The 27,263-nt window shown below is 37.9% G+C and overlaps 1 protein-coding gene across 1 annotated transcript in view; it reads right to left on the reverse strand.

Annotated features, from left to right (window-relative positions):
• Window positions 1-27,263, reverse strand: part of EEIG2 (EEIG family member 2) — a 36,177-nt gene continuing 8,914 nt past the window's right edge. The window contains exons 2-11 of the mRNA XM_081948255.1: window positions 21,095-21,215; window positions 18,615-18,644; window positions 18,284-18,400; window positions 17,795-17,841; window positions 11,063-11,169; window positions 9,995-10,090; window positions 4,832-5,018; window positions 4,616-4,743; window positions 3,909-3,978; window positions 1-2,242 (exon numbers count right to left, since the gene is read on the reverse strand). Of these exons, the coding sequence (XP_081804381.1) occupies window positions 2,200-2,242; window positions 3,909-3,978; window positions 4,616-4,743; window positions 4,832-5,018; window positions 9,995-10,090; window positions 11,063-11,169; window positions 17,795-17,841; window positions 18,284-18,400; window positions 18,615-18,644; window positions 21,095-21,215 (946 nt within the window). The 3' untranslated portion in view covers window positions 1-2,199. The remainder of the gene's footprint in view (window positions 2,243-3,908; window positions 3,979-4,615; window positions 4,744-4,831; window positions 5,019-9,994; window positions 10,091-11,062; window positions 11,170-17,794; window positions 17,842-18,283; window positions 18,401-18,614; window positions 18,645-21,094; window positions 21,216-27,263) is intronic.

The raw sequence follows: 27,263 nt of genomic DNA on the forward strand, positions 1-27,263 counted from the left end.
AAAAAGAACACCAGTAAAAGTTGAGGACAAATTTTATTGAATTTGTAAGTTCACTTTACAATGAAGTATTTTATGATAAAAATGTTAATTTTAATAAAAAAAACATTAGCATGTCGGTATACAGTTTACACATGTTTAATGCCATATAAATATGAAGATCATTTCCCATGTCTCAGATGGACTGGAATCACTTCATTAAAATAATACAATTAATAAAAGTGCATGATATTTGTTCAAACTTTACACAGAATAAGAAATACATACAATGAGCATATGGAATAAGAAGAGCTACCACCAACATGTTGAATGCCAAGAGAGAAATTCCCTCTGTACTAGTTCTAAAAGGAACAAAATTGGATAACTCAATGTAATTGTACTAATTATATTCACCGTAGAATATTTAGTTGAAAGTGATAATTTCTCATTACGGGTACTGTAATTGACCCTGCCATTTATTTTAACCTGTGCATTCTCATACCAATTTGCTATTTCTCTAAATCAGTTATTTTCCAGGACTAAGATCATTCCACAATAAATTCAAGCACTATCTTAGGTTCATTTTACTTAACCATACCAATAGAAAGTTCAAAGTAAATTAAAGTGTATTTCAAAATAAACCATGTGCATTCCCTTTCCATTATTTTAATAGCAGCTTTAAAAAACCCACTTAAAGTCAAGTTAGAACATGTTGAAACATAATACAACACTGTTGGGTACCATAGTAAAGAAATATTATTTTAAGAGTTCACACATGTGATTTCAGCAAAAAAGCTATGATATTTATAAAAAACCGTATTTCAAACATTAAAAATCCTTCATTTAACTAAAAATAACTCATACTCTTTTCAAAAAGAATCAGTGATACCATGAAAACAGTAAAAATAAGACACTAAATAAGATACCTATAATTAGCTTATTAAAAGTTATTTTAAAGGTGTATCAATTTCTATTTTTTAAAGATATGAGACCAGCTACTAAACAACTATTGATATAGTTCAAGATTATTGGTAGATTTCATATCATTAGCAAAAAAAAGTGATATTTCTGCTGTCAGATAATACTTTGTTGAAATTGTTGCATAGGCAAATTATATTGTTTTTTATACCAATGTTTATGCATCACAGTTCTGCCAGGAGATTTGTTCTGTGTAAGTCTAATTGAAATAAATTCTATTTAAAAGGACATGGAAAAAAAGCAATTTAATACTGGAGAGCACTAGGCGCAAATCATTCATCCATGTAAATGTTTGCACAGGTGATGCTGCATCTGACAAATATTTTCTTCATATATGGACCATGACCGGCAAACATAATGCAACAAAAACGAGGGAAATTGCTATTATGCCATTTGCTCAATTTATGTCAGGCTTAAGTCGGAACTTCAACTAAAATAATGGATTTCATATCGACCGAAGTAACCTTTATAAAGTGCTTTATCTTTATAGCGGTTTACTATTTATTATTAAAGCTTCATAAAATAGTTTGTATTTCCTTTTTCCTTAGAAACAAGGCACTCTCAAATGATATTTTCCAATCTCTCTCTGCAAATCATCTTGTGAGCTCAAAGTTTTCATTGAATCCTGTTATAATGATTTAGGTACAGACTAAATGTCAGTCAATACAACCTCTTACTTTTTCATAGTTTTAAGAATACGTACAGCACCTGCGTGGCTCTGAGTATATTCAACAGTAATAAAATATGCATATCAATCCTATTTAGGGCTAGTCACTCATTTTCAAGTGATAACAAAAATACATTACTGAAATGCATGTCACGTTTTAAAACGACACGTTTATAAAAGTACTACTTTCTCAAAACACTTCCTTGAATGAGTATTTCCCATTTCCTATTCTGATTTGCCTATAGAAAACATTACTGAAGGTCTTCCACTTACAGACAACTGGTTTCAGTATAGGTTCAATTATATAGAATTTTTTCCTTTCCAAAAAAATAAAATAAAACTCCACCCCAATTTGATTTACATATGGAACAATGCAACAACTCCATCAACAAATCTGCCAACAAATTAGCAGCATGCTAAAAGATGGGAAATTGCCCTTATAAATGGTTTCAGAAGAAAGTGTTTTCAATATAAAGTATCTAAACAGGCATACCAGCGTATGCCAACTTTCAGAAGATCTCATCCTTCATAATATTGAGAAATAAATTCTGGAAATCCATCAGCTTAGTCCAGTTCTTCTAGCGTTTTATAACTACTTGTTCATAAGCTCCGGATCCCGCTCTGAAAGATTAGAGGAAAAATTAGCAACAAAAGGAAAGCTTGAACTTGTACAGGTAGTCCTCACTTAATGTACACTCATTCAGTGACCATTAAAAGTTACAGTCACACTGAAGAAGGGATAATGAAAATGGGTCCTAATGGTTGTAGCGGTTGTAATCTCTAGTCTTGTGATTGTAATTACCAAATTGGCATTTGGTAATCTCACAGTACCAATCACCATTTACAATCTTCACTGCTGGCTTTCAATGACTGAAGACAGTGGGGAAAGCTGGCAGGTCACAAATGGTAATCATGATTTATCAGATGCTCTCACTCTTAGGATTCGCCTAACAGTTGCAACTGCAGAAACCACAATCGTAAGTGAGTGTGATCATGTAATATTGCACTTTACAAATGTGTTGCTTAGCAAAGGAGTTCTCATTGGTAAGTAGGGACTACCTGTAGAGCAATTTATGCTTTCACACATACAGTAGAAATTTAATATTGCAAGACATTTTCAGTTTTCGTTTTAAAACATCAGTGCATGTATAAGTACCAGGACAAAATGTTAGCACATTCTGTGCTCAGATGATAGAATGGAAACATTTTCAAAAATATTTTTCATACCAGAGGGGCACACTGGGCAGCATGGATACAATAGCAAGGTAAACATTTGAAGTCATATTTTGTTGTGGACACTTTTTGTCCAGCAAATAATGGCTAATAATTTTACTTCATGTGGAAGTTGACATAAATCCATATGAAAATTGAGAATATCACTACATTTATGCTATATAGCTATTTTTTTAACAAGGTGTGCTTCTTAAAAAAATGAAACTTATCAAAGTTACATTAAGTAGAATCTAAACTCAAATGGCTCTTTGGAATTATTTTGATTTAACCATAACATGAAGGCCATAGTCTTAGAAACAAGAAAAGGGGGAAAGCAACAAAGCTCATATGGGAGGCTGACAGGAAATCTCAGGTCTGTAGGCTAGACTGGAACTTAAATTAGCTTTCCATTGTGTGGGGAAAAAACTATACAAATTATTTCTATCTCATTGCCAACTGAGTTAACTTTTTAACCATATATTTGATGAGAAAAAAATAGGTGAGATTGTTTTAGAAGCAGGTTTTTATGTTACATTCGTGTTTCAGAAGAAGCCAAAATGTTAAAGAATTAGGGGGTTGTGTTATCCACCCACCAATTTGCAAGTAAGTTTAACCAATGCTTAAAATGCAATATAAATCAATGCATTCAAAGAATGAAGAAGGCATGTCTTTTATACTTGCAAGTTGGACAACTGGTGTAATTTCTTCTTCCCTTTTATATATAATTTTCTTGTCTTCCTGTTCGTTCCATGTTCCCCTATTGTTTTCTCTATCTTCAATATTAGAGTGCAACACAAAGGCTATGTTACACTCTTTCATGCTATGTAAAATTAAGGTTTTTGATGCTTTACAGTAATGATTTAAATCAAGGTTCTCCACCATGACAACTTTAAGATGTATGGACTTCAATTCCCAGAATTCCCCAGCCAGTATGTCTGGGTGAGGAATTCTGGGAGTAGAAGTCCATATTTTATAAAGTTGTGAAACTTGAGAAACACTAATCTGAAGTGTTGGGGGTATGGTTTCCACTGCTGATTATGTCACAGATAAAAGGATGCATTAATTAATGACATACCTATTAGGTAAGTGATGACTTCCAAAGGCAGTGCTCCCTCCAGGACCTACAAAAAGTCTTAGCCCTTCTTCTGTAAAAGTAGATATTAAAAAATACGCAGTATTACTATGTTTGACCAGCTGTTTTGTGGAAGAACTATGATACAATAAACGCTTCCCATTGCTTTCTTCCAGCCATAACTATGGCTAGGAACCTTTGGAAGCAGAGAGGGATATGATGGGAGAAGTTTCAAACAAATGGGAATTATGGAAATTGCAACCCCCCTACTTTAAATTATTATGTATAGATTCTCTAGAGTTACCAAATCATACATAGATATTTAATAAATAAAATAAAAATACAGTTGTCAAGAGTATTAATTCTATAAATACATTTCTAATCTGAACAGTTGTTTCTCCTCAGAGTGTCAAAGGTTTTAATGCTTTCATCAAAATGATCAAAGCAGCATTAGGCTGCAAGGTCGGCCCCTATATGCATGCATATATCATGACCACATCCAAAAGGGATGGGACATATCTTTGTCTCACTGGTGTGATAGTCTTTGCACAGTTTGTCCCTCTCTGTGGCTGCTGCTATGTTTCTTCAGTAGGTGCTATTTTAGTACCTTTAACAATTACTACATCATTAGTGATTTTCCTCTGTATAACCTAAGAGTTGGAATGATCATCAACAATTTATTCTCAAGTTTTCATTCTTGTTTTACAAACCTTCTGTGCTTGAATCCAAACTGAAGTCTTGCGTCTGCAGTATTTTTTCAACAATGTCATCTGCATCAACTCTTGTTGCATCAACTCTCTTCAGTTGTGATTCCACAGAATCCTGTTTTACTGGTAGCCTATGAAAAATATGAAATATCTAGAAATGCTATGCTCCAGAACAATGATCAATTAACTACCAGATTATTAAATCTTCCATTCATTTACCTGTTTGAATTTTCTGAGAGTGCATCTTTCATAGTTGCTTTCAGATTATCCTCAGTGCTTCTGGATTCAGCCTCTTCACATGGCTCTAGAATACTACTTATACCAGTTGATGTGCTTCCCACAGAGGTATTTCTTTTATGACCGAGATCAGAGAAGCTAGATGATCTGGAATGTGCAGTACTGTATCCTAAAATATATATTAATTCAGAGCCATTAGTCTGATGCCATGTCAAAATTTCCAGCTTCTTCTTCTAACCAGAATACGCCATTTTAATGCCAATCATAATATATTTGTTATTTATTTGATTATCAGCAACTAGTAAGTACTTGTACCTAGCAAAGGTATGGGCCCTAAAATCATTACAGGTAGTCCTTGACTTACAAAAGTTCATTTAGTGACCGTTCAAAGTTACAACAACACTGAAAATAAGTGACATGACCATTTTTCACACTTGCGATTGCAGCTTCCCCACAGTCACATGATCAAAAATTCAGATGCTTAGCAATTGATGCATATTTATGATGACTGCAGTATCCTGAGGTCATGTGATCATGTTTTGTAACCTTCTGACAAGCAAAATCAACGAGGAAGCCAGATTCACTTAACAACTGTGACAAGAAGGGTCGTAATATGGGGAAAAATTCACTTAATAAATATCTCACTTAGCAACAGAAATTTTGGGCACCATTGTGGCCATAAATTGAGAACTACCTGTACTAAATTCTTAAATAACAATTTAAAAACCTGAACATCCATTAAGGTTCAACTGGACTACCAGCAAAACAAAAATCTAGACTGTGGTCTAGACCAATAAGAAATCCATAGTCTATGAATCTATGAGTTTTGCAAGGTGGACCATTTGCAAAAGTTTCTTAACCTTGGAGAATTTAGGGCATGAATATTACTAAACAGCAAGTTTACCATAACAAGGGAATGGTTTTCATCACAAGCTTATCTAGCAAAAAAATATCAAGTCTAAATAAATCTAGCTTCCCAGATTCACGTCAGTAATTGCCATATTGGCCATAAAATCTTGATTTGTGCCTACCCTGAGACTTAAATGTAAACACTAAACTCAAGTAAAATTGGCTCACCAACATATGTTAGGAATTACCTTCTCAGTTCAGAAAGAAGGGCAGCTAGATGAATTCTACATATTCATTTTGTACTACAGAATTACGAAACCTGCTACCTGCTGAAGAGGGCATCTGAATAGGAGAATAATTTCATAAAATACAAGACTTGATTCCTAGAGACTTAGTTGTTTCTAGATTTAAAAAGAGAGCCAGTTTGGTATAGTTGTTAAGGCACCAGCCTAGAAACCAGAAGACTGAGTTCTAGTTCTGCACGAAGGCACAAAACTAGTGAGGTGACATTGGGCCAGTCACTTTCTCACAGCTCTAGGAAGAAGGGAATGGCAAATCACTTCTGAAAAACCTTGCCAAGAAAACTGAAGGGATTAGTATAAGACTCAGAGTATGAAAGAAACAAACAAAAAGGAGAAGTACGGTACTGGGAAGTTTAGGTATGCTGGGGCCGCTGATAATTTATTTCTTTAAAAATGATCTACTAAAGCAAAATCTCCACTTGGAGGGAAAGCATAGCGAAATTAAATTAAAAAGATAGCAACAAAATTGAGAGTGATTTACTATATCTCTTTCATCATACCATATTTTGCTAATGCATGCCAGAGAACTTTGCCCATGCAAAATTAGTCTTTGTTGTTTTTCTTTTTTTAAAATAGTCTGATGATGAGCAGCCTCTTTTAGTTCAAGGGACATCTGGTAAGCCCTTTAGTGTCAGGGCTAAAGTAATGGCTGAAAAATCTCAATATAATTTGGCCATACTTACATGCAGGAATGCAGAGAAGGTAAAGAAGCACCTATCTTTAATGGACATTATGAGAATTAGAGATAAAAAGAAATTTAAATCTCTTCTTTAAAGTGGACAGTGCAGGAAGAGAGAGTGAAAATTCTGAAAGCTGCTTAGGTGTAAATGCTAAACAATATTTTCTGCTTGTCCAGAAATGGTCAACTCTGTGACTACTGATTCCTGTAAAACAATAGAAGTAGAGTTGTGTTTATCCTTGCCTCAATGGGAACCTAACACCCATGACTTGGGAACAACAACACTTATATAGCTCACGTTTTTCTTCCTGCTACCTTGTACATTCCCCGTTACTGTACTTCCTTGTTGCATGTCACTCTCTGAATGGTAGCATACAAACCAGCTTCATGGATCTTTGTCCTATAAGAACTCAACAATTTTTTCTGGTGCCAAAAGTAGTGTTCTCTCAGAAACCAAAACAAGCTACCCAAATGAAGCAATTGGTAGAAGGATGTTACAAAATAAACTAATACACAACAGCTCATATTTATTCTCCCACTTTGTCATGTTGTAAATATCCTGACAAGACCCAATATATGCAATATATACAGTGGGGCAAAAAAGTATTTAGTCAACCACCAATTGTGCAAGTTCTCCCACTTAAAAAGATGAGAGAGGCCTGTAATTGGCATCATAGGTAGACCTCAACTGTGAGAGACAAAATGTAAAAAAAAAGACCAAACAATCACATTGGCTGATTTGGAAATAATTTATTTGCAAATTATGGTGGAAAATAAGTATTTGGTCAGTATCAAAAGTTCATCTCAATATTTCGTTATATATCCTTTGTTGGCAATGACAGAGGTCAAACGTTTTCTGTAAGTCTTCACAAGGTTGGCACACACTGTTGCTGGTATGTTGGCCCATTCCTCCATGCAGATCTCCTCTAGAGCAGTGATGTTTTGGGGCTGTCGCTGGGCAACACAGCCAATGTGATTGTTTGGTCTTTTTTTTTACATTTTGTCTCTCACAGTTGAGGTCTACCTATGATGCCAATTACAGGCCTCTCTCATCTTTTTAAGTGGGAGAACTTGCACAATTGGTGGTTGACTAAATACTTTTTTGCCCCACTGTATATGAATCTGAATTAACTAAATCTTGTCAGTCTGAAAAAAATGCTGCTACCACAAAGATTATACTTCTTCTATGGTAGAAGTAAAGTTAAGTAAGATATGATTAAGGTGGATGTTAGATCGGGTAATGAGAAGGCAGACACAGGCTTAACGTAACAACAGCTCTTTATTAAAGTAGAACAAGTCTGTACAATCCAGCACTGCTTGGTCTGACAGCCGCCCTTTTATAGGGAGCTGACAGACCTCTTAGCCAATAGGATTCAATCTCTGTTCCCGCCTGAACAGAGGACCTGGTTGGAAACTATAGCAGACAGAGTTAATATCTAACAGTGGACTTTAAGATAGTAAAATAAGGCAATGGCTATGAGAGATCTTAAGTAGTGCCCACAGAAAGTCACTTCTTAGAAGTAAGGTTAACCTTTGTTATTTTGGAAAAAGAAACAAACCTGTTCTTCAGCATGATTTCTAATAACTTGTTGATTGTTACTTTTATAAGTTCCTCTTATAATTGTTTATTTGTGCATGCTGTTAGTTCCCAACTTACAACCACAATGGAGTCTGGACTGGTCATAAGCCACAACCTGAGGCACCAGCTGACAAAACTTGATTTTACAACTGTTTTTACAAGCCATAAAGTGAGTCATTACAGTCACTAAATGATTAAGTGAATCAAATTATTGTTAAGCAATCTATTCTCCTGAATGGTGTTTTGTCAGAAACTGATTTTTGCAATTACCAATTTACTGTTGGTACCAAGCAATTTTCAATCAAATTACACAACAACATACTGTGAATTTCTCAAAGAATATAGGTAAACTCCCATCATATGTTCAAAGACCTGCAATTGTACGTAGGGATTCTCCTTTTTTCCATCAATAGATAGGTGGGAAGCAGATATTTCTTTTGCAAAGACTGGGTGCCTGAACTCTTGCAAGATCATGGATCCCAGAAACTTTCATTCTCGGTGCGAAAAGTGTTTGTGGTGCTTGTCTCCTGCTCCACCCCACCCCAACTCCTTTCCACCACCACTGAGACACTTATTGCCAAGACAGAGACCTGACGGAGACTGGAAGCTTCACAGAGGGATTCACTCAGTTTTGAAATGCCCCATAGGTGCTTATGAGGCCTTTGAAAACAGAGCAAATCCCTCTGTTTTCAAAGGCCTCATAGGTGCCTATGGAGCATTTCAAAAGGGAGCAAATCCCTCCATTTTCAAAGGCCTTTTAGCAAAAGTGGGTTGCTCCGGATTCAGCCCGAATTGGGTGAACCGGGAGTGGCAGCGGCAGGATGCTCCGCCTACCCACCCAGAAGTTCTGCACATGCACAGAAGCATCACGTGGATGAACAAGTGAAACAGTAGTAAAAAAAAATGGAAACCCACCACTGCCTCATAAGAGTCTCTGGGGCATTTCAAAATGGAGCAAATCCCTCCATTTTAAAAAGCGTCATAGGCATCTGTGGAGTGTTTCAAAAGGGAGTGAATGCAGATGAAGCCTCCAGTCTCCTTCAGCGGCGAAAAGTGTCCCAGTGTCCCGGAAAGGAGTTGGGGGAGGAGGGGAGAAGTAGGAAACAGACAAACACTTTTTGCACCCAGGAGCTTCCATTGACTCTTCTCTCTCTCAAAGTGAAAGAAACCGCAGCAGAGACAGATACATCTTTGCAAGGTAAGTGAGTCAGGCACGACAGGAACTGGGAAGCATGAGTTATCTTAGTGGGTTAGGGAGGCCTTGTGGGCTGGTTCTATCATTAGCAACCCCCATGGCCTTCCCACTCTGAGATACCTCATGTGCACTGAACAAACCACGCATTTGACCACATATTAAATTAGCAAATGCGTGGGCGAAAGCAGGAAGTGATCTCATTCAAGGTACGAGATTCACGCCCATGAATCCTTGATGTACGAATTGAATGGGCAGACTCCATTACATTCGTAACTAGAGGGCTACTTGTACATACACTTTTTAGTAGCATGAAGATGAGGTAAAAACTATTATTGGTGCTCATGTTTAGACTATTTTTAAATGCATTTTAGCTGGGCCTGTAAGAAAGTACTATTTCTAACATTTCTTAAAATTCACTTAGTAAGAAATTTTCAATTTAAGAGCATAATTTGTAAATCCATAAAACTTTTTTTTTCAAACAAAGCAGAGAATTTGTTATTTATAAGCCCTGAAAGTATATCGCAAAGGATAATAGTTTTACCTGATACTTTTGATTGCTGGCTTGCATAACTAGAAGTCCTAGAATGTCCACATGCTCCAAGTTCATCTGGGGTTGAGATGCTCTTGCTTGTAAAATCTGTTGGAAAAAAAAGTCAGATTGAACAGCACTACTGCTGGATTATTTGCACAGGTAACTGAGCTATTTGTAATAAAGACTTGATTAAAATTAATCAGTAGGTTTGCTGAATTGATCTCTAGTATTATACCTTTACATTATATATGAGGAATTGTTAGCATGCAGATAACGTTAGGAAATAATTGTAGGTAACTATGTTAACTCATTTACTTCTCTAATAATGATCTGTCTTGCTGCAAGGAACTTGATTCCTGTATTAAAAATCCTCTATTCTGTCTTCATTTAGCTTTGATCATTTAAAAATTTAAATTGAAAAATAACTCCATCACATCTGTTATCACTAGGGGACTAAAAGCAACAATAGTTTGTAATCTACTAAGGACGGATAATAGTAAATCATGTTGGTCACCTATGTACCTCCACATTCCTTTTTTAAAGCCATCCCCACACTTGAATCAATGCTGGTAACTAAGAAATGATTACACATTCCAGCATCAAAAATTGCTTGAAGTTTAAACAAGTTTGAAATGTAAGATACTACATATCAGAATATTTCTCCATATTTAAAACAGTCTGTAAGTAAATAATTGTAATGCAAGAAGACGTTCTTCCAAATAACATCCTAGTTTTTTTAAGACAGTAATTTTTCACAAAACAGATAATCCTAAAATTCTATGCCCCTTTATGATATCACGTGCATTGAAATACTGTATGTGCATGTCACAAGGATGAGTAACTGTATCAAACACCATGGCATATAAACACTGGGTGATTTCCACAATGATGTTATAAATGATATTGTTGCTTATTCTAGATACCTGTAGGCAGTACTTTTAAATAGACATATCATGCATGTTTCTTAGTTATGAGTTATCATAGAGAAATATTTGAAAGAGAGCTATGCTGAAGTACAATTAATTATCTTATAATTATCCATTTTCCTGTGGCTGATCGCCTTCCACAATTTCCTACCTGATACGGTCAAATGTGATCCTTTAGTGTTCTCTGCACCTTTTCTGCTTTCATGCAGGGATTCTGATTCTCCAGCAATTGGTATAGACATTGCTGTAGATGGAGGTCTGCAATCAAAGAAATTTGAGATGGAAGGTTGTCGTGTGTATACTTGTGTATGCATATCTAAGGGCAGCAGGCTTTATGCTATAGGTCATAAATAATTTTCAGCTCTCTAGACGTTTAATCTCTTACTCGGGACTTGAATTGACTCAGCAGAAAAGTTATACTGCAAACATGAATGAATATTTACACAGCATCCGATTGCCTATTCTGGAGCAAATAATGTATAGAGCTTTTATATATTTGTGGTGCAGAGTTAAACTGGCTTTTCCTTCCTATTTTTAAAATTAATGGCTATTTGGTGATGGTAGCTGAGAATTGTTTATATAATAGTTCCTTGTACTCTGAGAATTGCTGGTTGCTGCCTAATCATTTTCAACCATTAGAAGGGGAAACTAACTACTGCAAAGAAGAAGAAGAATTTATAAATAATAATTCTGAGTGATGCTAGGACTGAGGAAAAACAATTGCAAAAAATTACAAACTATTGAGACTTGAAGATCAAGTCTTTTATGAGAAAAGAAATCCATATACCAATCATGATTTGAGCCCTGGAACAATACCTAAAGAACTTCCTTGGTAACTGGAAGTATTGAATTTATCAGACCTGAACACCTAATTTTACAAAACACACACACACACAAAACCACTCTACTTGGAACTGTCTACATTCTTTTAATTCTTAGGTCTATGGTTAGGCTTTCAATTATTAAGCTTCCACCAGTCTTAGACTGTGAATCTAAACTATAGAATACTCACACATAGTTATAAAAAAAAACCCTCTCTGTCAACATCTGACAACAAATGGGCAAAGGACTCAGGCAGAGGTGGTATTCAGACAGGTTCTGGAGAACCGGTAGCAGAAATTTTGAGTAGTTTGGAGAACCGGCACATAGGCTGACCCGCCCCCACTGCCTCCCAGCTGATCTTCTTTTGCTGCCCTGAACAGACTGGAACTGGAAAGCAGGTTAGTGGGGTGGGGAGGGAATGGGGATTTTGCAGTATCTTTCTCCTGCCACGCCCACAAAGCCACATCATGCCCACAGAACCAGTAGCATTTTTTTTTTGAATCCCATTACTCAGGAGCTTTGGTTGGGCTCCTGAGGGAAGTGGGAAGAACAACCACCGTATAAGACATAAAAATGTGTTGGAAAATCATACCACTACAATTTGCTATTATAAATCAGAACCAACAGTGTGGAGATTCTTAAAACAAAAATTTCAACACAGGATAATAATTTATCTGGATTCGAATACCACTGAACAACAACTAGCAGATCAAAGGAGATTCATTACCAGAAATAATATATTCAGGAAAGCTGAACTGGAAAAGATTAGGAAAAATTGTGAATATGAAAGACCCCAAACCAATAGTAGGAGAAACTCAAATAATAACAACTGTGAATAGAAAAGAAGTGAGCTGAGTGAACTAGAGATAACTTAGAAGAATTAAAAACAACAGAACCAGTACAGGCCAGCACTGAAGCAACCTATGAACTGCCTCTCTGATTAGAAGAATTAAAAGAGAAAATTATGGCAGATATAGAATTACCAGCAGGAGGATAAAGACTGCCAGCATTGAAGTTAGTGTCCAACAAAGATCAGATACTTATAATGAAGGGTGTGAATAAGGTGCTTGCATGGAATAAAATAACATATATTGAACAGATGCTTAATAGTCAGAGAAAGAAAAGGAAGAACTTGCCCTAATTGGGCAGGCTATAGAAATAGACAAAAGGAAATTTGTACTTTCAAATTTGCAAGATTCTGTTACTGAAGCCTTACAGTAAAGTAAAATTGGCTCATCTTGTTGTGTTTCCTGTCTTGGCTTATCAGGAAGGGCTGTCAAAAACCTACTGAACCACTCCAGTGAACAATGAATTAGCATGTAACCTTTTTCTCCCAGATCCTTGATGGAGTACAACACATGGCTTGTAGACTTTATCCACAATTTTTGCAAGTCAATTCTACTTTATTTTGGTTATTTTTCCCCCCACTTAGACGGGAAAGCCGTCTATTAGTCCATCAAGCTTTTATAACTGGTTGAAATACCATCTGGAACAAGCTTTCTCAATGTTTCTACCATTATTTGACAGGCAAAGTTTTTTTTAAAAAAAAAAATTGGAGCAAAGATACACTGTCATCTTGAAAAATACAAGTCTTCCTTGTATGCAACTGCCAGGTAAAGTTGAAATTTCTACTCTGCAACTCGTCTTGCATGCTACATCCAAATCCAGCTCCACTGAAAAAAAAATCGGAGCTATAGTATGTTAATAAGATTAAACATGAAATTCTGAAATGTAACATTAAGTATCTAATGCAAATATCTAATGAGTGATATTTTTTAACATTGTGAAGAAATGATGATGTTCTACCCTGCTGGGAAATGATAGTTCAGTTCATTATTCTATATGTGACTGACACATCAAAGTAACACTATTTCTAAATAATCAGAAAGCCTCAAAATACATTTTCAGAAGGAAATACAAGTAGTATTCAATACAAATGACATTTACAGATGACTCAGATTAAATACAGAACCAAACAAGCCCGATTACTGTAGTTTACTACTCTGGGCACTCTGGGAAAGAAGGAAAAACTGCTATTATGGCATTATAAAGACAAACAAACCTGTATCAATACTTCAAGTCCTTATATCTGAATTTTGCTATTTAAATCTATGCAGTTTAAAATAATTAACTCCAAATTAAGAATGTATGCTGTTTTATATTACCGTACATTTCTTTTTGTGCTGCCTACAAGTAAATTATAACATGGCTAATGGAAAAGAAAATCTCCCAGCTGCACTGCCACAATTAGCTCTCTGAGTACATGACTCATTGCAAAAGTCTAGAAATTCATCCCAATCCTACTTTTTTTTTTCTGGTACAATCCATGTATACAGCTTTCTGGAATAGTACATATACAAACTGTCTCTTATGGATAAGAAGCCAAACCACAAAAGAAAAAGAACATCTTTAATATCCAACATATGGTAGGTCAATGCAAGGTATTCATCTGTATTACTAATTGAGTATGTCATTGTTAACAAAGTTAAAATATATAATCTTAGGAAATAAAGACAAGGTTGTAACTAAGAGGAAAGGGTTCTTCAACATTGCTCAATAACTTTAGACAAGAATATTGCTGATATGATAAAAGCCCACATGTAATTTATGCAGACTAACATAAGCCAATTGTCATAGTTTTTGAGCAGCAGCACATACCATCACTACAGAAGATAGGAACTGAAGGGCCAGGGAGACTCATTTCCTTTGGATTGGACTCACAAAATTTAAGAGTTGCAATTCTAGTACTAAATTATCTTCTTATACAAATCTGATACACTGAGTAGGTGAGAAACTCATCAAAATAACCAATGAGATACATAAATATCTTTTTGTTCTATCACATAAAAGCACCCAAATAGTAAGTCAAGAATATCGTTTTCCCCAGATCAAGGTGGTACTGTGCTATTAAGAGGTACAGGTAATCCTCAAGTTATGACAGTTCACTTAGTGACCATTCGAAGTTATGACAACCGCCCAAGTAACTATGACATAATCCTGAAGTTACAAATGTTGCAGCGCCATGACAGTCATTTATACTTATGAAATAATTGCATTTGGCTTTCATATTCCTCCCCCCCTCCCAGCCAGGTCTCCACAGTCTCAGTACCGTGGAGACTCACTTACCTTGTGATGAACTAGGGAGCTGTCAGTTCCTTTGCCTGCTTTGGTGCATTCGCAGAGAACAGAGGCCTAAAGTAGTGCGAGATCACGCAAGATCAGTAGTGTGAGATCTTGCCTGTTGAACCTCACATGACAGTACTTTAGGCCTGTACAGGTGAAACTTGAAAAATTAGAATATCATGCAAAAGTTCATTAAACCCCAAATCTACAATCTTAGAAAATTAGAATATTGTGAAAAGATGCAATATTCTAGGCTCAAAGTGTCCCACTCTAATCAGCTAATTAAGCCATAACACCTGCAAAGGGTTCCTGAGCCTTTAAATGGTACCTCAGTCTGGTTCAGTAGGAATCACAATCATGGGAAAGACTGCTGACCTGATAGTTGTGCAGAAAACCATCATTGACACCCTCCATAAGGAGGGAAAGCCTCAAAAGGTAAGTTCCCAAAATGCTGTATCAAAGGACATTAATAGAAAGTTATGTGGAAAGGAAAAGTGTGGAAGAAAAAGGTGCACAAGCAGCAGGGATGACCGCAGCCTGGAGAGGATTGTCAGGAAAAGGTCATTCAAAAGTGTTGGGGACTTTCACAAGGAGTGGACTGAGGCTGGAGTCAGTGCATCAAGAGCCACCACACAAAGACGAATCCTGGACATGGGCTTCAAATGTCGTATTACTCTTGTCAAGCCGCTCCTGAACAACAAACAACCTCAGAAGCATCTTACCTGGGCTAAAGAAAAACAGACCCAGTCTGTTGCTCAGTGGTCCAAAGTCCTCTTTTCTGATGAGAGCAACTTTTGCATCTTATTTGGAAACCAGGGACCCAGAGTATGGAGGAAGAATGGAGAGGCACACACTGCAAGATGCTTGAAGTCCAGTGTGAAGTTTCCACAGTGTGTGTTGATTTGGGGAGCCATGTCATCTGCTGGTATTGGTCCACTGTGCTTCATTAAGTCCAGGGTCAACGCAGCTGTCTACCAGGAGATTTTGGAGCACTTCATGCTTCCTTCCACAGACGAGCTTTATGGGGATGCTGACTTCATTTCCCAGCAGGACCTGGCACCTGCCCACACTGCCAATAACACCAAAACCTGGTTCAATGACCGTGGGATTACTGTGCTTGATTGGCCAGCAAACTTGCTTGACCTGAATCCCCTAGAGAATCTATGGGGCATTGCCAAAAGAAAGATGAGAGCGAGACCGAACAATGCAGAAGAGCTGAAGGCCGCTTTTGAAGCATCCTGGTCTTCCATGACACCTCAGCAGTGCCACAGGCCGATAGCTTCCATGCCATGCTGCATTGAGACAGTAATTGCGGCAAAAGGGGCCCAAACCAAGTACTGAGTACATATGCATGCTTATACTTTTCAGAGGTTCTGAAATACTGTTGCTTATACTGTTCAGAGGTTCCGATATTGTTCTATGTACAATCCTTGTTTTATTGATTGCATGTAATATTCTAATTTTCTGAGATTGTGGATTTGGGGTTTTCATGAGTTGTAAGCCATAATCATAACAATTATGACACATCACAGCTTGAACTATCTTGCTTTGCATATAATAAGTTTATCTCATATATTAGTTTCACCTTTTAAGTTGCATTACTGAAATAAATGAAGTTTTGCACGATATTCTAATTTTCCGAGTTTCACCTGTATTCTTGGCGAACCGAGGCCTGCACCAGATCCGGCCAAAAGTGTTAGCAAGCCGACAAAACTTTAAGGCAGCAAAATTGCCTTAGCCCTTATCCCCCATCTGGGAAGCAGTTTTGCACCCAAATTGGAACGGCGCAAAAAACATTTGCAAGCCAATGGGAGGCTTGAAGCAATGCGATTTTGCTGCCCCAGAGTCTTGTCGGCTTTCAAACACTTTTTGCACCGAGACTGCAAGCAGACAAGGAAACCATGGCAGAGAGGCTGGAGAGGAAAGAAGTTCACTAGATCTTCACAAGGTAAGTGATCTGTGCAGCATGATGGGGGAACAATTGTGGGGAGGCAGCATGAGTTATCTCAGTGGGTCAGGGGAGGGCTTGGATGGTTTGAAGCAGGTGGCCGGTTCCATTGCTAGACACCCCACCCCCCATGGCCTCCCCCACCCAGAGATTCCTCATGTGTACTTAATGACCTGCACATTTGATTAGTGAATGCATGGACAAAAGCAGGGAGTGGTCACGTTCATTTGATGTGATTCACTCCAATGAATCCTCGGGTTACGAATGTAATTGGCATTCATTACATTCATAACTCAAGGACTACCTGTCCTGTATACTGTCCTTAAGGAGGCACTCCAAAAGGTAATAGTGCAGAAATAAACAACAACGTTTCATTTTATTTGCCTATACATTAGTTAATGCACCTACCCTGCAGTATACATAATGCCTACAAATAAGGAAGAATATGAAAAAAGGAAGGAAATGATCTAGTTGCCTTTGATGACTGAAACGTGGCTTTAAGCAGAATCCAGTTTTGATAGAATGACAAGAGACAGTACAAATAAAGATCACTGCAACTGCACAGCAAATCCTTTGCTCACGTTGGATAGAATATGGAATTAGGTCACTAAAGCTAGTATATTATATTCTTAAACATTATAGATAGGCAGCAAGATACATATACATACCCATGCATGCAGACATTCATAAATATTAATAACTAGCATGATGTAAAGGTCAAGGAACTGGCTTGGGGCCTAGAAGCAGGGCAAACCAGATTCTACTCCTCCCTTAGGCATGGAAGGGAGTTGGGTGATCCTGGGCCAGTCAATGCCTTTCAACCTTAATCAGCATCAGCTCAGCAAACAGACAGCTAGAAAGTAAAACTCCACATTTCATCATGCTTTGATAGTGATTTCCTATAAGGACTATAGGAAAAGAAGTACATAACAAGCAGACAACCAAGTGGGACAAATTCTAAGAAAAATATGTATATAAATTTAAACTTACGTTTTAAAGCAAGGGTCCCCAGACATTAACTGCATGCTGATTAAGATCTATAAATCAGTAAGAATGAAAATTTTAAAAATTAAATCAAATTACAATTCTAAAATATGACAAAAAAATCTAATTATATTCTATCAAGTGAATTACCAACCAGAGCTATTACAAAAATGGATTATAGTTACGGCATATAGATTAAAACCTCTTATGAAAATCAATTACAAAGGCCTAATTGAATACCAATTTTAAAATCAAATTCATTAACAAAGATTGTGTTATCAAAACCATTTCAGAGGAAAAAAGCACATATAACTAATGAGGAAAAAAATGTATTTGGGCAAACTAAGGTGCTATTTATACAATATCCCTAAAATACCCTGAATAATTTAAGCACTTATTTCTGATGGGTTTTCTCTTATTTACTATTTTTCATCAGATATTTAAGCTACTTCTAAAAAACCAAAATGGAATAGCAAAAAAATCCCACACAATTACTTTGAGAATTGAATTGTCCTGCCTTGTGTTTTTGGTATCATAACCTTCCAGTAAGCAGCGGCGAGTGGTATTTCCTGATCCAGCAAACTCTGCCAGGTTAAGATCTGCAAAGCCCAACTATTGACAAAAGAATGAAGTTAGTAATCACAGAACAAAAAAGAAATCAAACACATTTAGGCTTCGTAGCATGCCTTATCATCTTTATGCTACATAAGTAAGTTTTATAGTACCTGATATTATTCATAACAATAAGAAGCCTGTACAGTAATATATCTCTAAACTAATATTACAGACAGATATGAAAAGGAAACAAAAGAGGCATTGTTTTTACCTTTGCATAAGTCTTCCCTCCTTTTAATTCCTGCAACAAATAAATAGTTGTAGTCAAAAAATCAAATCAAATGAAGTTATATGGATTCTTTAGAAGGAAACATAGCAAACAATTTCATATACCGTATTTATCGGCGTATAACACGCACAGGCGTATAACACACACCTTCATTTTAAGAGGGAAATTTCAGGAAAAAAATTTAAATTTCAAATAAAGAACTTTGAAGCAAAATAAGGGTAGCTCAGAACTTTTTTTTTATTAATATTATTACCACTTATAAGGTAAATAATGTAAAAGGACAGTAAAAGCAACTATGAACACTGCTGCTTTCACTGCTACTATCTTCCACCCTCCCTTCCTCCTTCCCTTCCTTCCTGCCTCCCTTCCAGTTCCCTCCTTCCTCTTTCCTCCTGCCTGCCTGCCTTCTTTCCCTCCTGCTTATCTATGCTTCCTTCCTTCCTTGCACCTCCCTCCCTTCTGCCTGCCTGCCTTCTTTCCTCTTTCCCTATCCTCCTATCCTTCCTTTCTCCCTCCCTCCTTCCCTGCCTCCCTTCCAGTTCCATCCTTCCCTCCTTCCTTTTTTTAATTAACTTTTAGTCGGGAGTCCGGGGAGAGGAGAGACGGCTCATCTATTCTCTCCTCCTCTCACCCACACCCCGCTGTCTAAAGCGCTTCCTTTCGCCCGCCCGAGCTCTTCCGCGGGCGAAAGAAAGTGTTTTAGTTGGGTGTCTGGGAGAGGAGAGACGGCTCATCCATTCTCTCCTCCTCTCGCCCACACCCCGCTGAGTAGCGCTCCGTGATCCTTTTCTGTGCGCCTGGTGTTTAGATAGATAGCCGGATGTTTAAAACGCCAGGCGCACAGAAAAGCAGCTGCTTTTGGGGCGAAGCGCTCCGCGATCCTTTTCTGTGCGCCTGGCGTTTAAAACATCCGGCTATCTATCTAAACGCCAGGCGCACAGAAAAGGATCGCGGAGCGCTTCGCCCCAAAAGCAGCTGCTTTTCTGTGCGCCTGGCGTTTAAAACATCCGGCTATCTATCTAAACGCCAGGCGCACAGAAAAGGATCGCGGAGCACTTCGCCCCAACAGCAGCTGCTTTTCTGTGCGCCTGGCGTTTAAAACATCCGGCTATCTATCTAAACGGCTGCTGTTGGGGCGAAGCGCTCCGCGATCCTTTTCTGTGCGCCTGGCGTTTAGATAGATAGCCGGATATTTTAAACGCCAGGCGCACAGAAAAGCAGCTGCTTTTGGGGCGAAGCGCTCCGTGATCCTTTTCTGTGCACCTGGCGTATATCGCCTGGCGTATATCGGCGTATAACACGCATACATCATTTGCCCCCTATTTTTCGGGGGGAAAAGTGCGTGTTATACGCCGATAAATACGGTAATTGGCTGCATTCTCTGCAGAATGCAGCCAATTTGGATGTTACGATTGTTATCAAAGGGAACTGCTAATGTTTATTCTTCTAGGTCTGGATGAGGCAGAATAAAAATAAGGAAAAGAAACAGCAGACTACCAGCTCTTTCCCTTTCTCTTATTTATTTCAAATATGAATCTCATAGACCTACTGAATCTGTAATATTAGAATGCAGTATTGGAGGCTTCCTCTACCCACAGCAAGAGTTTGATCCTAACCAGGTCGAGGTTGACTCAGCTTCCATCCTTCCGAGGTTGGTAAAATGAGGACCCAGATTAAGGCAATAAACTGACTTTGTAAATCGCTTAGTGCAGGGGTATCAAACTCAATGTGGTTATTGGCTGCATTGGGAGTAGTTTGCCCTTGGGGGCCTGGGGTGGGTGTGGCCTGGATGGCGTGGCTGACTGGGCGTGCATGGCCAGGGCAGCAGGGGCCAGTCCCTCGTAGTCTCTAGGAGGCCAACTCTGCGGCCTATTGCAGACAGGATCTGACCCATGGGTCGCGTGTTTGAGTGCTGTAAAGCATTATGAAGAAGTAGATGTCTAAGTGCTATTATTATTGCTATTGCTATCTTGAAGAATCTTTTTCACTTTTGAGATAATAAAAAGAATAATATGGATGAGCATTTGAGTGTATGTATGGATGTATGTGTGTATAATCACAAATCTAGATCTAACTGTACTATCTTAATCCAACCTTCTTCAATTTAGGGCCCTTTACATATGCTGAATTTCAAGAATATTGAGCCAGCATGCATAGTTTATAGTTCACTATACACGGAGTATGTGCTGCAAGCCACTCAAAGCGCCAACATTTCAAGATACGCAATCGTAGGTTCTTATTTTATGAATACTGTCCTAGCTATCAACTTGTAAAATACCTTTTATGCATCAGTAAGAGATTAAGCAATAGCTAGAGCAGAATATGCTCAAACAATCTAATTTGAAATAACAAAATGAATAAATATATAAACTTATAACTTAAATGGGAAGAGATACTAAAATTATCTGTAATTTACAGGGACACAACTACAATACAAATGTAAGTACGGCACCCATTTATACCTTTCGTACAGAGACTCTGCAGATGCAGGGATCCAGAATCCCTGACGTGGCACTTGCGCTTATTTTACATATAAATGAAAATCTCTTCTTCCAATGAACACAGTTTGCTTGAACCACTTCTCTGTAAATAGAAAAAGATTACAAGATAATTAGACACTGACAACAAAAGATTTGTTATTTTTAGAAAATAAGGCCTATAAAACTTAAGACACCATAGGTCAATTCCCTCCTACAATGATCAGAATCTTCACTTTAACCTTAATAGCCATGTGGGATTATTTACTACTGGTAAAATGTATCCAATACTGCTTTGTAAATACTTTTATTATTAAATCAGAGATTAGGGTTAGAGTATTTGCAAAACTATGTGTAAATAAGTAAGGTTGGGTCTGCCTTCATATGGAAAGATAATTTACTAACCTTAAGGAAATTAATAATGGACTTCCTACTTTCCTTGCACATAATAATTTATGAGACTGATTTTCAGCAGATATGACTTTGGGACTATATCTAAATAGAAACTAATGTACTTGCTAGTACTGCATTTGGTATAGCTAATATCTAAGATGCTCTGATATTAAAAAGCAAAGGCAAAGAATAAATTGGAGGGCTTAGATGAAAGGAAAGGATTGCCAGAATAAATAATTTCTTTCATCAATCTACTACTTTATTCTAACATAACACATTGCTGACCTCTAACTACACAACTGTGATTAGATAAAACAAGTAATAATATGGAAAGTTGGGACTGTATACCTCTGGCATTTGCTTCTGCACAAAAAACAGTTGCCAATACATTAACTTTGACTTTATCAAATGCTTTTAATGTACATTAAAGTAAAACCTAACATGTCTGTGTACAATCTCCTGATATCTTTATAAAAACATTTTACTAAATGTTGAAGTCCAGAAATCTGACTGAGAGATGGAATGAAGCGCTGAATTTCTCCCCATGTCATTTTTATGATCAAAATTGACCACCCTATCTGGTTTTTATTCATTACGGGTAGTTCTTGACTTACAACCACAACTGAGCCCAAAATTTATTTTGCTACGTGAGACAGTTAAGTGAGTTTTGCCCCATTTTACAATCTTTCTTGCCATAGTTGTTATAGAATGATCATATGAACCTGGGCCACTGCAACCGTCTTAAATCTGAGTCAGTTGCCAAGCACCTGAATTTTGATCACATGACCATGGGCATGCAACAATGGTCATAAGTATGAAAAATGGTCATAAATCATTTTTCAGTGTGAGTTGTAACTTCAAATGGTCATTAAATGAACTGTTGTAAGTTGAGGACTACCTGTATTTCTCTGTGATGGATAGTTTATACCATTCAGTTCACATGCAAATGTTTTTAAAATGAGAAGTAGGGAAATATTCTACTGGAAAATAAATGCATCTTCATTTCAAATAACTAAAAGTACCAAGCATTATTCTGAGCAATATTATCACCCTTCTATCCAGTTTGTCTAACATGTGATGGATATGGAATATGATATATTATTTACAATATTAAGAAGCTTCCCAGAATTTTACTCAAGCCCAAAACATTCAGAGCATCTTTTCCATTTCTGTAATGGAGGAGAGAGTTGTTAATTAGGTTCTGAATATCCAGATTATGAATAATTTATTCTATCTAGAATTTCCTAGTGACCGTTCAAGTGCATTAATTTATGTAGAAAATACATCCACCCACGAACCAAAACCTTTTTCTGAGAGAGAAGAAAATAACATCTGTGGAAGCCAACTGAGATTTTTAAAATAGCAACAACAACAATTACAGTACTACCAACCCTCTACCTGGCTTTTTGGTAGCCAGTTATTAACAATCTGATGAAATGTGAATCCTGAACTATAGATTATAGCAAGCCACAGTTTCTACAGTAACAAATGTGACAATCAATACTGAGATTGAGGGAAAAAGCTTTCTGAGCACAAATAATGCTTCAGTAAATCAGGAAACAATGCAGTGGAAAAACTAACTTGATTCCACTTAACAAAATAGTGACAACAATTTAACTATAGTATTATTTTTATTTTATTTTTTTTAGGGGAGAAGAAAGTACATTTTCACACAGAGAACACATTAACCGAGGAACAAGCTAGATTTAGAAGTGGCTGTTCTATTTTTGACTGTGCTCTTATTCCACAACATCTGAGAGAAAAAATACACTTCCAAATCATGTGCAAAGCTATATACAGCTTTTATAGATTTCTCTCTCACACACAGAATGGCTATTGTGAAGATTTTACTTTTGATTAGCCCATCACTGTATGCTACCTATTCTCATGGCTTTAAGTAGCTTATAATTTTTTTTATTTGCATATTCTGCTAGAAGAATAGTCAATTAATAAGTATAATATTACCGCTAGTTCAAGTATCAGAAATGTGAGGAACAGGTTGTGCTACGCACAGAATGAATTAAATAAAGTGTATTGTACACCTGAATGTAGAATGTATAAAACAGGGGTGTCAAATTCGATTTAATTGAGGGCTGCATCAGGGTTGTATTTGATCTGGGGGGGGGGGGCTGGGTGTGTGTGACCAAGGTTGACATGGCCAGCTTGACGTCACTCATGTCGGGGGTCCCTGTAGTGGCCTGAGCGCTTTGCCAGCAAAAATGGGTCCCCGATCAAGCTCTATTTTCAGCTGGGACGGCTTCCTGCAACGGTCTGCCAGCGAAACTGGAGCTTGGGAGCGACCCTCGAGAGCTCTGTTTTCACTGGCAGAGGCACCAGGGGTCAGATCCAAGCACCCCACGGAGTGGATCCAGCCCGCAGGCCTTGAGTTTCACATCCCTGGTTTAAAAAAGTAAAAACTAAAATATTTTAATTCAATGAGCAAAAGTCCCAGAAAACAAAGATTGAACTAAAAGAAGAATAGCCATAAAATATCTCCAGGAAGAGTCCAAAAAAGAACTGAATTTGGGCTTGTGTGACCAATTAACTGAGAACTGATTTTGAAATTAAATAAAATATAAATATATATAAAGCAGCTAACTAAGGAAGGAAAAAAGGAGAATAATCTAAAGGAACCAAAAAAATACTTGGAAGTTAAGAGATCACTGAAAAGCAACGTGATCTGGGAACTGGGTAGGTCTAGTAGTCTAACAAACCAGGGATAACATGATAGCAGTCTTCTAATATTTGAAGGGCTGTCACAGAGAAGAGGAGTTGACCTATTCTCCAAAGCACCTGAGGGCAGGACAAGAGATAATGGATGGAAGCTTACCAAAGAGGAATCCAACCTAGAATTAAGGAAAGATTCCCTGACAGTGAGAACAATTAATCAGTGGAACGCCTTGCTTCCAGAATTTGTGGGTGCTCCATTACTGGATATTTTTAAGAACAGATTGGGCAGCCATTTGTCTAAAATGGTGTAGGGTCTCTTGCTTGAGAAGGAGGTTGGAGTAGAAGACCTCCAAGTCCCTTCTGACTCTGTTATTCTGCATAATAGGCGAAGTTCCGCAACAATAAATGTGTCAAGGTTGTAAGTATACAGAATACAAAGAAATCCTTGGGGAGGTAAAAAGCAGCAGCAGCAGAAGCAATTTCTATATTCTTGCATCATAATCCCTGAGAAAAAGTTAGCGGTGTCTTTTTCCAACTTTGGACTGGTAGTTCTCATCTTACAACCATTCGTTTAGTGATCATTCAAAGTTACAACAGCACTGAAAAAAAGGAACTTACGACTGATCCTTGTGCTTATGGCTGTTAGAGCATCCCCACAGTCACGTGATCAAAATTTGGGTGATAGGCAACCGGCATGTATTTACAATGACGTATCCTGGGGTCATGTGTTCACCATTTGTTTCCTTCCCAACTAGCTTCTGACAACCAAAGTCAATTGGGAAAGCTGGATTTGCTTAACAACTACATGATTCATTTAAAAACTTCAATAATTTGCTTTAGAACAGTGGCAAAAAGATTGTAAAATTGAGCATGTCTCACTGAACAATTTCCTTGCTTATCAGTGGAAATGTTTGTCCCAATTATGGTCATAAGTCAAGGACTATCTGTATTTAAAAACCCACTTGTGTTTTTATGCATGCATATGTAAAAAGTACATGCATATGACCCAGTGGTGGGTTTCAAAAATTTTTGGACCTTTTCTGTAGGTGTGGCCTGCTTTGTGGGAGTGGCTTGCCAGCCGTGTGACCGAGTGGGAGTGGCTTGCTGGCCATATGACTGAGTGGGAGTGGCTTGCTGGCCATGTGACCGGGTGGGAGTAGCCTAAACGATGTCACTGAATTCTTTGCCCCAATGGATGATCTACAAAAAGAAGATATAAAAAAGGAAATTTATTATTTTGTGCACTTACTACTTAAATAAGATTAAAATAAGTACACAAAACAATAAAAGAGCTACTTACAGAAGGTAAGTAGCTTACTACTTACTACTTGTATTTCAAAGGGAATAGAATACATATTTAATTTTATACATGTTAACAGCTGCTGGAATTGTGTTTGCACAACAGTGGAAAAAACAAAGATATGAAAATGAATAAATATTAGAATGTGCAGGAATGAATAAATTGACAATTAAAATTAAGAAGGCTTTGAATACTTTTTCACGTGGGATTTATTTTAGCAATTGCTAACTAACAGAAACAGCAATTAGAAATCTAAAAGTATGAAAGAAAACACCAATTATGTAAGGAAAGGTCACTAAAATGTATAAGAAAATATTATTAGTACTTGATCATTATTAATGTGTAGATAACTGTGGGGCATTACACACCCCCACACACAAACTATGACAGTGCCAGGAAAACACCAAAAAATAACAATTTCCACCCAAAAGACTGAGGATGAAATCAGTTTTTTCCCCTAACCCTAAGAACAGGAAAGACAAAGCCACTGGAATACAAACCATCAAGGCATTGTGGGAAATTATAAAGGACAGTGCCAGGAAGCTCACAGAACCAGCAATCACCTCACAATTACCTAAACAACCAGGTATCACACAGAAACACACAAAATCTGGCAAAGCTGCCTTGCACAAACCTGCCCATAAAAAAGCAGCCACTTTGAGACACATAAACAATGCACCAACCTGTACACTTAAAAGCAACATATTGCATCACAAATAAAACATTTGCAAAAAGGAATAACATTTCTTGTAATAAGCATTCTATAAACAATAAATAAATAAAAATTCCCTAAAAATAATTTTAAAATATTCTACACAGAGATATTCTACACACAATAAATTAAAATAAAACCATTAAAAATATTCTACACATACCGTGTTTCCCTGAAAATACGACAGGGTCTTATTTTCTTTTTACTTACAAAATATGGCCTTGGGCTTATTATAGGGGAGGGCTTATTGTTTTGGGGTTGCCGGGCAGCTGCTCCCTTGTGAACTGGCTCCCGAAGAGCCGGGCACAGCCTTGGAGCGAAGCAGCCATGAGGTGACCAAAGGAGGTCCTAGGAGACCGGCCGCACTGCGTAAGCTCCTGCTGCCATCCCATCCCCGCGCCTATACTTTCTAGTGGCCAGGCATCTTAGGCAATTCCGGAGACCTTGCAAAGGCCTTGCGAGGTCCCCAAACTTCTCAAAGATGCCGGCCACGCCACGTAAGCTCCCGCCGCTGTCCCCACCCCCGCACTTTCTGGCAGCCAGGCATCTTAGGCAAGTCCGGGGATCTTGCACAGGCCCTGCAAGGTCCCCGAACTTGTTAAAGATGCCGGCTGCGTCGCGTAAACTCCTGCCGCCATCCCCACCCCCGTGCTTTCTGGTGGCCATGCCAGGGATCCTTGCAAGGCTGCAAAAGGTCACAGGACTTGCTTATAGTGCAGGGCCATGGCAGGCTGCTCCAGATGGCCTTCCGCTGCCTCCCCACCCTGCGCTTAATTGCAGCTTACTTATCTCCTCGGAGTCGGCAGGCAGCAATACAGAACCAAGCAGGAAAAAAGGTAAGTGGGTTTAGATAGGGCTCTTAGAGGTGGGCGGGGCAATTGGTGAGCCAGCCAATCAGTGAGTGGTGGGTGGGGCTAGGATAGTGCTGACGGGACAGGGGAGCGAGTGATGGAGCGGCTTCCGGACAGGTGGGGGTGAGCGAGTGAGCGACAGGGCCGGGGCAGGCATTCTGGAAGTTACTTCCGGGTCCACTGGTGGAATCTCTTCTAACTGGTTCAGTAGATTTGATGAACCAGTTC

The sequence above is a fragment of the Natrix helvetica genome, assembly GCF_964273705.1.
Source record: "Natrix helvetica genome assembly, chromosome: 3".
NCBI lineage: Eukaryota > Metazoa > Chordata > Lepidosauria > Squamata > Natricidae > Natrix > Natrix helvetica.